Source organism: Tachyglossus aculeatus, chromosome 9 (genome assembly GCF_015852505.1).
Source record: "Tachyglossus aculeatus isolate mTacAcu1 chromosome 9, mTacAcu1.pri, whole genome shotgun sequence".
Taxonomy (NCBI): Eukaryota; Metazoa; Chordata; class Mammalia; order Monotremata; family Tachyglossidae; genus Tachyglossus; species Tachyglossus aculeatus.
This window is the reverse complement of record NC_052074.1, coordinates 37,064,418-37,079,106: the sequence shown is the minus strand read 5'-3', so window position 1 is coordinate 37,079,106 and position 14,689 is coordinate 37,064,418. Positions and strand designations below refer to the sequence as shown.

Here is a 14,689-nt window from a genome sequence, read left to right as displayed (position 1 = left end):
CCCATCCCCTTCCTCCATCCTTGCCATCATACCTAATCCTCTCCCCAGATGCAAACCTTTCCAAGGAGCCACTCTCAACGCTCACACCTGTCCACTGCCGCCCCAAGCCTGGTGGAAGTTTCCAGAGGTCTGGTGGACTACTGAGAACCTGGCACCAGCTGCAGAATAAGAGCATCCAGAGACCACAAAGGACCTGGGGAAGACACTCTGGTCATCTCTGTAACCGCTCAAGGAGAAGCTTCCTCCCAAGGTCTTCACACAGACTAATATCAACACAAGATCTTTTAACTGAAGGGTTCTCATGGGTTTCCATGTGCTTCTGCACATTCCCACATACCAGCATCAGAGGGAGGAGGAACCGGGGCTACTTCCACCATTAGAACAGGAAGTTCTGTTCCCACTTACCACCATCAAAAGACAGGTGGAATTTGTTATTCTGCAGGACTCTTTGATGAGCTGGGAACTATTGGGAGGAGTCTGGGTAGGATTTGGAAGTTTGGATTTCTGAGATCCAGAAGGCACAAGCCTCTGCAGCAAAGGTTTGCGTCTACAAAACCATACTGGCATGGCATGCCCTTGCACAAGGGCCCAGTGGGTGTTATAATAAAGGGCCTGCCGTGGGCCTCGATCCTGGCCTGGGGCCCCTTTGACCACCAAGAGGGATGTCTCGCCGGTCCCCAAGCGGGTGGGTGGTGGCAGTGGTCAGGCAGCCGGGGCCGGGAGCCCTAATGATGCCCACCATCTCCAGGTGCCCAGAGGAGAAGGGCCACCTTCCCAGCCCCTCACACCCATGGAACACTTTCAGGAACTGATTCTGACAAGGAGGTTGGGTGTGTTATTAGGGTGGTGGCTCGGAGGGCGGGAGCATCCTTATGAAGGAAGCTTTATGAAGTCAAATAAAGTGGGACAGACACACTGCCCAGGCCATGCCTGTGCAGGCCCCTTGGACATCCAGATCAACCTCCTGCTTCAGTTTGTAATCGCCCCCCCACTACTCCTCACCCTGGAGGATTTCCCATCCAATGAAAAATCTCACACAAAGTTAAAATACTTAAAGCACTTGAATCCAGTCTCTCCCTGCCAGACCTGATCTAGCAGAGCCTGCTTTCAGGAGGTTAAATGACTAGAATTTTTTTTTACTTCAGGTTAAATAAAAATATCATTACTCCTATCTTTCTTCTCCAGACTCCCTGACTGCATGAAATTCTGCAATCCCACTCTGCATTCACTGCATAGCGCAGCTATGGTGGGTTGGTCCCCCTCCATCGCCCGCAGGCACAACCTTCAGCAGGTCTATGCCTCACATGAAGGCTCTGGGTGCACAGCAGGAGGACCTAGGCATACAGCAGGAGGCTCCAGGCACACAGCAGGAGGCCCTAAGCATACAGTGGGAGGCTCTGGGGATGCAGTGGGAGGCTCTGGGGATGCAGCAGGAGGCCCTAAACATATAGTGGGAGGCTTTGGGCACAAAGTGTAGGCCCTAGATGTACAGCTGGAGGCTCTAGGCACACAGTGGGAGGCACTAAGACGTACAGTGGTAGGTTGTGGGCACACAGCGGGAGGTAGTTGGGGTACAGCAGAAGCTCTGGGCATTTTTCATCACCCCAAGGTTTGCTAGCATCAGCGCCAGGGCCAGGTCTGGCACAAGGTACCATGAAGAGAGGAAGGGAACACCAGGGCTGGACTGGAGCCGACCGCCAGGCGTACCTGGTGCCCCCATGGGTGCAGCAAGGGAGTAGTGGAATCTGGGACACCCCAAAACAAACACACAACACCCCCAGATGGCTCTGGGCCCCCACCACTATCCAGTCATAGAGCCAAGACCCCCAGTCAGGTGCCAGAGCTGGTCTGCAGTGCTAGAGTCACCCCAGAGGGGGGACATTTCCTCGCCACAGAGTCCACACCCAGGGGCCAGGAGGAGGGTGAGCAGGACAGACATTCTTACCTTGGGCATCTCTGCACTCAGCCCTCTGCTTGCGCTGCCCTGGGCCACAGGTGTCATTCTCAGGGATGCAGCGGGCGGCCTCCACCTTCCACTGGTGGCACGCCGACGCCTCACACAGACTGGCTTCCACCAAGTGGGGGCAGCGACCAGAGGGGCCCACGGCTTCTATGACAACGTGCCGCTGCCTCATTCGGAATCCTGCAAGCACAGAGAAGAACAGGAGGTTTGGGCACCCTAGACTTGTAGGGGTTTCCCCGGCCCCTTCCTTCCCAGCACAGGGTTATGCTGCATCCAGACCACTGGTAAGCATTAACTTGTCACTCTTCAGACCCCTGGACTGCAAACTCCCCGAGGACAGAGAACATGTCTTGTGTGTCTGACTTCTGGCAGAGCTCGATCAATCTGTGGGTGGCTGGTGGGGATGTATTCTGGCCAGTGGCCTGCCACCTGCCTCACAGACCAGGCAGGTTTGGGCCTGGTCAGTGTGGTGGTCACAGCCCAGGCAAACAAGGAAATAGAAATGGTGTACTGGCACCTTTTTTCCCCTGAGGGTTTCGGCAGGTTTCCAGAAGACAGGAGCCCCAGGCGGACCAGGAGGACAGCACGCAGTCCACTGAGCAGGGCACGTAGCACAGCTGAATGGCAGAAGGGGCAGGCCCGGAGCATAGCTGACTCTCAACGGGTCTGGAGCCTGAATGGACAGACCCCCCCCGACAGACAGACAGACCCAGACAAATGCAAGTCGTTATTGCTCAAGGTCCCTTCCAAGACCAGTTGCTGCCTCTCCTCCAGGAAGCCTTCCCTGATGAGTCTCCAGACTCCCCACCCTGTCTCTCCTCGACTGCCACTTCTGCATCACCCAAGCACTTGGGTGCTGCTCTGTGCTCAAGCCCCTGCCCCAGAGCATGAGGGTCCTTATCTTTACATTCTATTGCTTCCTCCTGTCTGCAACTGCTTGCAGTGTCTATCTCCCCCACTAAACTGGAAGCTCCTTGAGGGCAAGAATCACGTCTACTGGCTGTAACATACTCACCCAAGTACTGAGTACAGTGCTCTGGGCACAGTAGATGCTCAGCCAATGCGGTTGCTCGGCTGATTGATCAGTCGAGCCATCCCACCCTGCCACTTCCCTCTGTTTGCATGCCAGCGTGGCTCAGTGGAAAGAGCACAGGCTTTGGAGTCAGAGTTCATGGGTTCAAACTCCGGCTCTGCCAATTGTCAGCTGTGTGACTTTGGGCAAGTCACTTAACTTCTCTGTGCCTCAGTTACCTCACCTGTAAAATGGGGATTAAGACTGTGAGCCCCCCGTGGGAGAACCTGATCACCCTGTAACCTCCCCAGCGCTTAGAACAGTGCTTTGTGCATAGTAAGTGCTTAATAAATGCCATCATTATTATTATTTATTAGGACTGGGAGGGACCACCCAGTGCCAGCCCCCGACAGGAGGACTGGGTGTGTTTGTCTGGCATCCAAGCCTGGTCCTTGGCAGTTTCCCCCCGAGCAATCCTGGGGCAGGGGCGGGACCAGGGGAGCAGTGGAATGAGAGGCCCTGCCCCCTCCCCCCTAGAAGGATATCTATTCAGCACCCGTGTACAGGGCACCCCCGAGGGCCCAGAAATTAGGAGAAACAAATGCTCCGGGTGGAGAAAGGCAGAGAGGCTGGGGCTTTGCAAGAGGACATGTAGGCTGTGCCGAGATCTCCGCATTTCCGTGACCAGGTGGCTGGAAAAAACTAGGCATGCTGAGAACCAAGGGGTCTGGTGAGCAGAGCTGATCCCACCTGTTCCCTGAGGCAGGACGAGGAGGAGCCCCAAGGACACTAGCTCTCCAGGGAACAGCAGACGGCAGGGCAGCCCTGCAGCGCTGGCTTTTGAATTGGGTCTCCCCGGGTCGGGAGTGGGTGGGGTCAGTCACGAAGTGGAAGAATACTGACTATCCTCCCTGCCTTCTTTCCTCCACCTCCTCCTTCTACAGCCTCTTCCCCATCTCCCTCACCTCCCCAACTTTCCCAGTTTCCTCTTCACCTCCCTCACTTCCCTTCCATGTCCTCCCCCTTCTGCAGCCTCTTCCCCACTTCTCTCACCTCTCCAACCTTCCCAGCCTCCCCTCCACCTCCCCAACTTCCCTTCCATGTCCTCCCCTTTCTGCAGCCTCTTCCCCACTTCTCTCCCCTCCCCAACCTTCCCAGCCTCCTCTTCACCTCCCCGCACTTCCCGTCTAACTCCTTAGGTTTCCTTCTATGGATACAGGACCACAGTGCCACAGGCCCGTCACTTGACAGTTCATGTTATAGATTCTCGAGCAGGGTCCTGAGCTCCCTGCTTTACTCTCCTGAACAGCAGCCTCATTTTGGGAAGGGACTGAATTTTCCCTCCCCCCAATCCCCTCCCCGCCACTGCCCCATTACTGGCTTGAACATTCTCTCTAATGAAATTCATCAAACCACATCCCTACCCTTTGAAAAGTCCCCACCTCCAGGAGGACTTCCCTGATTAAGCCACCCAGCTTCCTGGCCATTTCAACTCTACTCCCTTATTCTTGACTCTTCTATGTGCCCCAATAGACTGTAAGCTTCTTATTTTTCTGTTCAGTAGACACCCAGCACAGCATTCTGGACACTGTATTGGCCTATAGTAGTAGTGGTGGTGGTGATGATAGTAGTAGTAAGAGTATGAGTAGTAATGCTATTTATTAATCAATCAATCATATTTTGGAGTGCTTATTGTTTGCAAAGCACTGTGTTAAGCACTTGTGAGAGTGCAATATAACAATATAAGAGTTGGTAGACATGTTCCCTGCCCACAACGAGTTTACAGTCTATTAAGCGCTTATTGCATGCAGAGCACTGGACTAAGTGCAGGGAACAAACACACAGGTGACAATTAGACCTGGTCCCTGGGCCTTGGGGGGCTCACAGTATGAGAATAAGGGAGCGGAGAAGGGACAGGTGAGAAGACACATAAGGAAGGCTAAAACAATAAAAACACAAAAACAATATAAAAGATAAGGGCAACAGTAGAGATAGGGCACCCAGTACAGCACTCTACACCCAGCAGGCACCCAATATAGTGCTCTATACCCAGCAGGTGCCCAGTCAGCACTCTGTACCAGGTAGACACCCACCCCAGTGTTCTGCATGCAGGGGATGCCCAGGACAACACGCTGCACCCAGTAGGCAACCAGAAGGCACCCAGTACATACCGCTAATGGCAATAGCCCAGCTCCTGGTCTGACACTGTCTTTTCATTTGCTTACTCCAAGAGGTTCTGGGGAGGGCGGGGATGGGGGACAGGGTATGGCAATCCCCCCAACCCCACCCCCACCCCCAGCTCCACCCTTCTCCCAGATGGTCCGAAGAGGTGTAGCAGGCAAAACTTCTGGGCTTCAGAAGAGCAGGAAGCTCACTCAGAAAGCAGAGCAGCTGCCAGTTTCAGATTCAGACGAGACCCTATGCACTGGAACCCATCAGTCTCGGCTGAGCCATCCCCGGCGGGCCGCCCGTAGACAAGGCACTATTAAGTGGCAAGACCTCGAATTTAATCCGAAACTAATGAAAGTAGCTACTTACGGAGCACTGTGGCTTCCTCGGTGATTTTTCAGAGACAATATTGCCACTGACATATTCATTTAGGGAGCACACTAACTCGGTAGAGATCTGATCCACCTCTCTGCTAAAGGGAACAGTCATTCCTGGGACTGAGAAGGGAGTTAGCTAAATAATATTACAATTTCAACCATAAAGCTATTTTCCATCAAGGGGCTCCGTGCATTACTTAATATGCCTTTTGCTGCTGGGCCTTGGAAAATAACTTATCACTCTTGCCTTGATGCTGCAGTGAAAGCCGATCTGTCAGCGACCTCACAGGCTGCGTACCCAGCATCCCGGACACCTCCCAACTCATTAGCCCAAAGGAGGCGGAACTTGGCCACCTTGGGCCTCTCTCCACCAAATCAGGCATGGCGCAGCTTGTCAGCCACCGACACAAGGATGTTCCAGTGAGTTCAAGATCTAAAAATAATTCCTGCAATTGGAATCGTGTTTGTGAAATCCAGCTTCTGGTCCCAGGGCCTTCCAAACCCCATTCACTTTTGAGAATCTAACCTGGGCATGCTGCAAGGTCAGGTTCCTCCGGCTCCCTAAGACCCCACTGGGACCCATCCGAGAGGGCTGCAGACTGGGGGCAGCCAGGCCGGACCTCTGTCTGGCTCCCAGAAGGAGCCGTGTGGGGGCTGGGATTCTCCCATTGATGGTGGTGATGATTGGAGCCAGCAGTGGGAGACAGTGGCAGCGGTTCTTGTGGAGGGAGGAGGTGGAGACTGACACTTTCAGAAGCCGACTTGGGCCGGGCTTCTCTGAACTGACCAGGCTGTTGCTGGAGCCCCAGAGGCACAGGAGCCCCAGAGGATGGTAGAGGATAAAAGGATGGGGGCCTGACCCGTAGAGTTATCAGCAGGACCCCTAGCTGGGCTCGGGAAAAGGGACTGTTCTGAGGGGTTCGGCAGAGAGGCTTGGTCCCCTGTGGGAAAGAGCAGAACAGTTCACCGGGCTTCTGGTGGTGGGAAGCATCCTCTAGGGGCAAAGAGAAGGGTGGGGCTCTTGCCGCTTCTGACCTCTGAGTCAAGTTTCAGAGGGATACACTTACAGGGTATGAAGCACTGGGCTGAATGTCCACTGGGTGCAGAGCATTAGCCAGGGGTCTACTGGGTGCAGGATGCCACGCTGGGTGCCTAAAAGGGCTAGGCATCTAATGGGTGCGGGAGCTGGGTGCCTACTGGGTGTGAAGGACTGGGGCTGGACATCTACTATGTGCAGAATACTGTACTAAGTGCTTGGGAGAGGACACCAGAAGTAGAAGACTTTTCCTTACCCTCAAAGGGGTTTCCATTAAGTCAGCATTTGGGGAAGCAGAATGGCCTAGTGGAAAGAGTGTGGACCTGGGTGTCAGAGTACTTGGGTTCTAATCCTGATTCTCAACTGCTTGCTGTCTGACCTCAGGCAAGTCACTTTACTTCTCTGGGCCTCAGTTTTCCTGTTCTCCCTCCTATTTAGACTGGAGACCCATGTGGGACAGGGTCTGTGTCCCACCTAATTAACTTGTATCTACCCCATAACTTAGAATAGTGTTTGACACATAGTAAGCACTTAAAAAATACCATACCAACCAACAACCTACAAAAGAAACAGCAACACAATCCCTGCCCTCGAGGAATTTACAGTCTATTGATGGTGGCAGCAGCCATAAATCAATTGGCAAATACCATGACTGACCTCTGAGAATTTATCACTAGCACAACAAGAGGGGGACAAAACCCCTAAAATAATAATTCCAGGAGGAAGAAATTCCCCATTCCTCTTTAACTAAACTTGACCTGTACCTGTCTAGACCCCTTTGAGTCACTTCATGGCTACTGAAGGCAAAGAGAAGTGGCATCAAAGATAAACAGGCTGCAGTCCCTGATGGAATTAAATCTTAAGCTCCTGAATTACAAATTTGAGCATGTCAGCTTTACACCCCAAGATCTGAGTAAAATGGTTTTCTGCCTTGCTCCCGCAGGGTCCCCACAGACAAAGCCATCTGTTCCATATTTATTATTCTATTATGTGACTTGAACCTAATAAATTCTCCTCACAGGCTGTTTGCTGGACCCACAGATCAATCGCTCAAGCACTCTGATGGTGTAAATTGGACACAACCGAACGCGAGCCCACCTCTTACCAAGGACGAACTGCCTCAGCCTCCTGCTGCCAGGACAGACCAGGCCCCAGCCAGCCAGACTCCGGTCAGCCAGGCGCTCAGCTAGCCAAACCCCTCCCAGCTAGACCCTGCCAGCAAGAACCCATGTTGGACCCTAGCTGAGCATGGTAGTGGTCTCTGAGAGCCAGGCCCAAATGGGCCAGTCCAGGGGACCTGCGCCTCCTGCCCACCAAAGGCTGGGCATCAAATCTACCCCCTCCCACTGTGGCCCGCCTTCTCTCTGACCCCTCAGCTCTTTGGGCAAGGCTGGCAGGTGTCTGGGGCCCACAGCAGACTGGATGCAAAGGCTGGGGCAGGACAGAACAGGGATAGGGACTGGGAAAGGCCCTTGCAAGGATGACAGAATCCAGCTTCCTCGCATTTCAAAATGGTACTCATGGACCCCATCCCCCAACCCGCCACCACAAAAACCATGTTTCCCAGCACAGCTCAGTAGCTTACTTGCCAGCTCTTTCACATCCCCAATTTGAACATTACCCCATGTACCAACTCATTGTCTAGAAGGAATTTCCAATGGGCTAACATGGTGCCGGGTACAAACACTCTTAGCTAATCTGATAACTAAAAGGCCATGAGCTGGCTTGCTCCTTCTTCCTGAGCAACCAGGCAGAGGTCTGCCCTTGTCCGGGACACAAGCTGTCTCCAGAGCTCCAGCAGGGCCAATCTTGGCAGCTCTGCCCTTCCACAAACAGCTCTCTTTCCCTCATAGAACCACCCAGCTGTCTCCTGATCTGATCAATAAACAGTCCTGTGTGAGACCGGCAGAGTCATGGCCAGGGTTGCAGCCAGGATCATGGACTCCTCTGCTCAACAACTTCCTAAAGACCCCGGTAGTCAGCCCTGATCCTTGGTCAGCTGAAATGCACTGCCACGTGGCCTAATAAAAAAAGCATAGTATAGTTGTCAGAGGACCTGGCTTCTATTTCGGCCATCACAACTTGCCTGCTGGGTGATCTTGGGCTCATCACAACTTCTCTGAGTCTCAGTTTCCTCATTTGTAAAATGGGGATAAAATACCTGCCCTCCCTTCCTCTTAGACTGGGAGCCCTATGTGTGACTGTGTCCAATCCTCTTGTATCAATTCCTGTGCTTAGTACAATGCCTGGCACCTAGTAAGTAGACCACAATTATCCCTATTTAGCCCCTCTCACATTCCTCAGCATGCTGGATATGAACCAGGAGAGAGAGAGAGAGAAAGAGAGGTAACGACAATTCTTATTACAGTCATTGCTAATACTTGCTGAGCAACCACTGCACACAGCATGGTAGTAGCGACTTAAAACCAGACAAAGACATACCAGCTGAAGGTGGGCCCCACCCCCAAGGTGTACATGGTCTTCAGGGGGGAGACAAACACAGGGAAGTTGGGCACAGATGTACCTTCCCCGCTGAACACCAGGGCTGAGGTCTCAGGCCCCTCTTGGACACAGAATACCTCCCGGATCTGAAGGCCCCCGCCACAAAGGGCTACTGCCCCTGCACTCTGACGGGAATTCTGGGACTCCAGCAGAAGGCCCGGCTGGCACCCTTTCCACTCAGAAGTCTTCCAAGAAAACCTATGTTGGTTGGGCCAGAAAAGAGGCAGGCACAGAGACAGACAGACAGACAGAAAAGAAGGAAGAAGAGGGTTAGTGATCAGGAAGAGGAAAGCCTTCCAAGCAGGCTTGAGAGCACCAGCACTTTCTCTGATTGCAAGTCATAAACAGGCTGGCACTGGAAGAGAAACAATTCTCAACTCCCTCCTGCCAAAGCCTGAGTTGATCCCCCCCAACACCCTGGCAGAGATGGGAGTCCCTGGAGAAGGAGCTGGAAGCCCTGAATGCAGGAGCTGGGGACCCCAGAGGCAGGAACTGGAGCCCCCACAAGGCAGGAACTGCCCCTCCCTGAAGGGGTGGGGGCCAGAAGCAGGAGTAGCATTCAGTGCCTCGAGTGGTGTGGGCACAAGCACCCATAGGCCAGTACAGAGGCACGGCTATGCCACTGGACAGGAATGCCCCTCCAGCTGTGCCCACAAAAAAAAAGTTTGTGTTCTGGACACCCCCTCAGGCAAGGATAGTTCCTGGAGATGGCCTGCCTGGACCACTGGGGCCAGATACCCCCTGGGGCAGTGGTCAGACCCAACACATCAGCACTTCTGCAGGAAAGACATCGAAGTAGGCCCAACCACTGACTTCCACCCCTCTTCCGCCCCGATCCCCTCAAGACCCTGACCCCTTCCCGGGCCCAGCTGACAAGGCCACAGCGAGAGAGGAAACCAGCCATGGTCCCCAAGCTTCCTTAAAACCAGGCAGTTTTAAAACTGCCTGGTTTCCTGTCTGCCTCATCCTTTGCTCACTCTATCTCCTCTCTTCTTTCCCCAAACTCAGCTTCTATGTTTAGCCACACATCCCCGCAGCCACACTCCACAGTAAGCCTTGCCCAGATCTGATGAAATCAGAAATCAAAGACCCTGTCTCAGGTAAACGCCACTCACTTTCAGCTTTAGAAGTTGCTGCCCTCCGGCCCTCCGGTCGTTGGAGACTGCGCTTTGTGGCTTGCTGGAGCTTGATTCCATCTAGCAGATCAAACCCTCATCTAAAACCAGGAATCTCCCTTCTCCCTCCCCGCCACCACCCAGCTAGGCTTGGGAGGAGTTGCCAGAGCCCATGTCTGGATGGCGTTCCCTGTCACTTTCCAGGGGAACTGGCCCTGAGTGAACTCTGAACAGGGATCCTGCAACCACTCTCTTGGCCAGGGCACAGCTCCCAAGAGGCCCTCTGAACTGTTTTCCCGGGTCTGGGTCCCTCAGGAAAATGTCCACTGGGACTAAAACAAGGCTGGCCACCTCTACCTACCAGTTCTTCTAGTGGAGGTGCCTCAAGTCTGGCTCTGGGGACCCCCAGCATCAGGACACAACCTCCAGTGTCAGAGAGGGAAGAGCCCAGAAGCCAGAGAGAATGTGCCAACTCTAGGCTCCCTTAAACTAATGCCTTCTCTCCCCTCCAGCCAGGGCCTGAAGGTCAACCACCCTCATGCCCAGGGATGCCCTTTTGCTGCCACATTACAACTGGACAGATTACCACAGTCTGGCTGTCAGGAGACCTGTGTACTAGTCCCAACTCTGGCACTGGACTGCTGTGTGACCATAGAGAAATCACTTAACTACTCCGGACCTCAGTAAAATGAGGATAGGGATGTGATGAGGACAGAATGGGAAGTGAGAGGGATTATTAATAATAATAATGATGATGGTATTCATTAAGTGCTTACTATGTGCCAAGCACTGTTCAAAGTGCTGGAATAGATACAAGGTTATCAGGTTGTACCACATGGGGCTGACAATCTTAATCCCCATTTTACAGATGAGGTAACAGCACAGAGAAGTTAAATGACTTGCCCAAAGTCACACAGTACACAAGTAGCAGAGCCGGGATTAGAATCCATGACCTCTGACTCCCAAGCCCGTGTTCTTTCCTCTAAGCCACGCTGCTTCCCGCCACCTTGAGTCTGCTCCTGTTGTGGTGGGAAGGGCAGTGGCAAAGCCCATCCAGGATCCAAGATCTCAACTGAATTCTTAATCACCCTCCTCTGTACTGGGCATCTAGGGAAGATACACCAGAAGAAAAAAATCCAATCCTTGCCTGCAAAGAGGCACCAGGCTAAAATAAGAGATAATAGGCAAATACCATTTTCAACTAGGCAAGGTAATAGGGATTTATGTACTGTAGATCCCTGATCCTTCTAGACTGTGAGCCCACTGCTGGGTAGGGACTGTCTCTATGTGTTGCCGACTTGTACTTTCCAAGCGCTTAGTACAGTGCTCTGCACACAGTAAGCGCTCAATAAATACGATTGATTGATTGATTGATCCTGATCCCCTAAAAGGTTGTAAACCCTCCAGAGGACAGAGAGTGGTGCTCGGGAGTCATTCTGGATATCCCCAATACGAGGTCACATAGCCAGAATGGTGGTCAGTGAGGAGAGTTAAAGAAGTAGGATGGTCCATGTTGGGTCTCTGGAAGGTGAGTCAAGGGTGCTGTGTGGCCCATGCAGGGTCACCGGAGGAACTTTAGGGATGGAGAGTGGAGAGTAAGCTGTGTTGAATGGACCATGATGGGTCACTGGGAGAGAGTCTGGGATGGGGAATGTCAGGGGTGTTGGATGGTCCATCTCTGGCCATGTGAAAGAGTTTCTCTGTCTTCAGAAGGAAGCACAGGGCCTGAGTCTGCTCCTGTTGTGGGGGAAAGTACAGTGGCAAAGCCCATCCAGGATCCAAGATCTCAGGTGAATTATAGGCCTGTAAGTGGAGGACCTTTGGGAGGTCAGTTCGCATCCCTGGCCCAGGATCAGATGAGCAGGGGTCCACATCCAGCATCCCCCCAGGATGGACCTGGCTCACCCTGGCGCCCATCAGGCCAAGCCCGGGAAGGGCATCATCACCTCAAGAGACAGCAAAGAGCCCTCCCACTTGCTCCCTGCCTCCAGGGCAGCCCAGGTGGATCCTCCAACCCTGAAGTTTAATCAAACCGAGAACACAAAACCACGTCTGCAAAAGGACCCGCTGGCTGCTGCGGCTAAATCAATAGCACTCAGCTCCCGCTTGCCACTGCGGCCACAATCATACATCCATTCTCGGGCTCAGGGCACATGCTCGCAGATACCCCAGAAGCAACACTGTCTGGCCCCACAGCAAATGCGCCTGTGCGGCTCAGCTGACCCGCCCCTGGGCCAGTGGTCTAGACCATGGGCTCCTTGCATTTCTGAGCAGGTTGCCTCACTCTACTCTCTGAGAACCTCCTAGCCAGGGAAATAGCCGTGGTGGGGTGAGAAGGGGTCTGAGACAGAGGGTCAGGGTCCAGCACAGGAGGAAGGTGGTGGCCAAGGGCCAGGGCCACTCGCTCAAGGTCTTCTCCATGGTGAATGAATTCTGAAAGTATCTGGCAGAGTAGAGTGGGCCCAGATGGAGTGCCCCACTGCTCACCCCAAAGGCCACTCAAAGGACTGGGAAGTGGGTTGGAGCAAGGGGGAGGGGTGGAGTAGGGGACAGGATGGGGGTGGATTAGGGGAGGGGCAGGGGTCATTTGGGGAGTTTGAATTTGTTTGAGGGTTGGTTGGTGGCCAGGCGCTAGATAACCAGAGACTTGGAGGGTCGGGCTGGGTGCTGGCGATGTCGCTGACGCAGTGAGGCAGGACAGCATCTCCACCTGACCTCTGGATCTAAATAAGACACTAAGGATGCCCAGAGTTTCTGTGAATGTGTGACACTGAGAGGCCAGCAAGGCACAGGTCAACCCTGAACAGCTGGTGACAGAGCACAGGGGGCAGGGGATCTGCCTGGAGGCGACAGTCTCTCAAGTTCTCCTCTCCACCCACCTCATCTCCTCTCCTCTGTGCAGCCTCTCCAATCCCCAAATCTGGCCAACCACCTGCCCGGCTCCTCCTGTTTTGCATGTAGCACAGCGGTCCGCACATAGCAGATGCCCAGTAAATACTGATAGCTTACCGGGGTCATCCTGGCCCCCAGGGTGGTGCTGGAGCCCACTGAGCCTCCCTTGCCCCCTTCCTAACCTCCCACTCCACCTCCTCGCATGCAGACGGCACTGGCTGCTACCTGGGGCACGGCTGCAGAGTGTCTCCTTGGAGGTTGCAGGCCTCCGTCTCCAGCAGTGCCGGGCAATCCCAGCCTGCCTCCACTGCAACGCGCCGAATCCTCCGCCTTCGGCTTCTGAGCCCCGGGGAGTGGTCTTCTGACTGGCAGGTCTTGGAGCAGCTGCTCCAGGGGGACCAGTCAGTGGTCTCGCAGTCCTCAGGCAGGGCACAGGACCGCGCCGTCAACAGGGAGCTGCCTGACAGGCAGAGGCTGACAGAGAGAGGGAGGCAGGGAGTGAGGGAGAGGCAGAGTTGGCAGGGAGAGAGGTTGGTGGCCCCCACAGGGCCCATTCACCCTTTCCCTGAGGAGAGGGCAAACATTCTGGCAAAGTGGCGCTTAAAACCTATTCCAACTAAAATACACAGGATCCGAGTCCACAATCTCAATCCCTCACCCCCAGCAGCACTCCTCTTTCTTCTCCTCCTCTACCTCTTTCCTCTTCCTCCACCTTTTTCCTCCCCTTCTCCTCCTTCCCCTACCCCTCATCAGCAGCAGCATTTCTTGAGTGCATACTAGAGTCCATACTGGGCACCTGCTACTTGCTCAGGGCACTTTACTAGGCACTTTGGAGCACACATTAATGCCAACTCTGCCCTGAAGGAGCTTACAATCTCCTAAGGGAGCCAGGGATGCTCAGATCATATCCAAACAGTGGAAGCAGAAGGAAAAGCTGACATAAATGATAACAACAGTGATCAAGAATAGATAAACAAGTGAATGCCGTAACGGCTGATGGGATGGCTTGGCCAGCTAGGGGGAAGGGTGACCAGGGAAGGTTTCCTGGAGGAGGTGCTGTTTTAGGAGGCTCAGACAGGTGGGGGAGTTCCAGGAAGGGCACTGGGCTTGGATGAGGGAGGGGTATCAACAGCAAGGGACAGTGACAGAGAAGGGAAGCTTAGGAGGAGCAGAGAGGACAAGCTAACAAGAAAGATGGTATTTGTTAAGCACTTACTTTGTGCCGAGCACTGTCCTAAGCGCTGAACTAGGGTATAGTGGGAGAGGAAAGCAGAAAGCCAAGAGGAAGAGGGCTGGAGGAAAGCCTTCAGAAGTCAAAGCTCGCTTCTCCTCCCTGGACCACACAGAGTGAGGGCTCCAGGGAAGCCCATCTCCCTCGACACCCACACCCCTCCCCCCATTCCTAAATAGTACGCTCATGTGTGGGAAGTTGCAGGTGAGACAGAGACACAACCTTATTATAATATACATTATTTTAGTCTTACTACGAGGCATCCTCATCCTGAAGAAAATTGGTAATTCCTTACTTCTTAAAATTGAATCTTGGAGAAAGCTTAATAATTCTCTTTTAATACTAAGGTCTCATTGCCTTAGAGAATTCCCCAGGAAGCGGGTAAATAATTC

The 14,689-nt window shown here is 53.5% G+C and overlaps 1 protein-coding gene across 1 annotated transcript in view; it reads right to left on the bottom strand.

Annotated features, from left to right (window-relative positions):
• THSD7B (thrombospondin type 1 domain containing 7B) overlaps window positions 1–14,689 on the bottom strand; it is a 134,564-nt gene that overhangs the window by 82,595 nt on the left and 37,280 nt on the right. The window contains exons 3-6 of the mRNA XM_038751316.1: window positions 13,292–13,540; window positions 9,082–9,257; window positions 2,481–2,636; window positions 1,946–2,143 (exon numbers count right to left, since the gene is read on the bottom strand). Coding sequence (XP_038607244.1) covers window positions 1,946–2,143; window positions 2,481–2,636; window positions 9,082–9,257; window positions 13,292–13,540 — 779 coding nt within the window. The remainder of the gene's footprint in view (window positions 1–1,945; window positions 2,144–2,480; window positions 2,637–9,081; window positions 9,258–13,291; window positions 13,541–14,689) is intronic.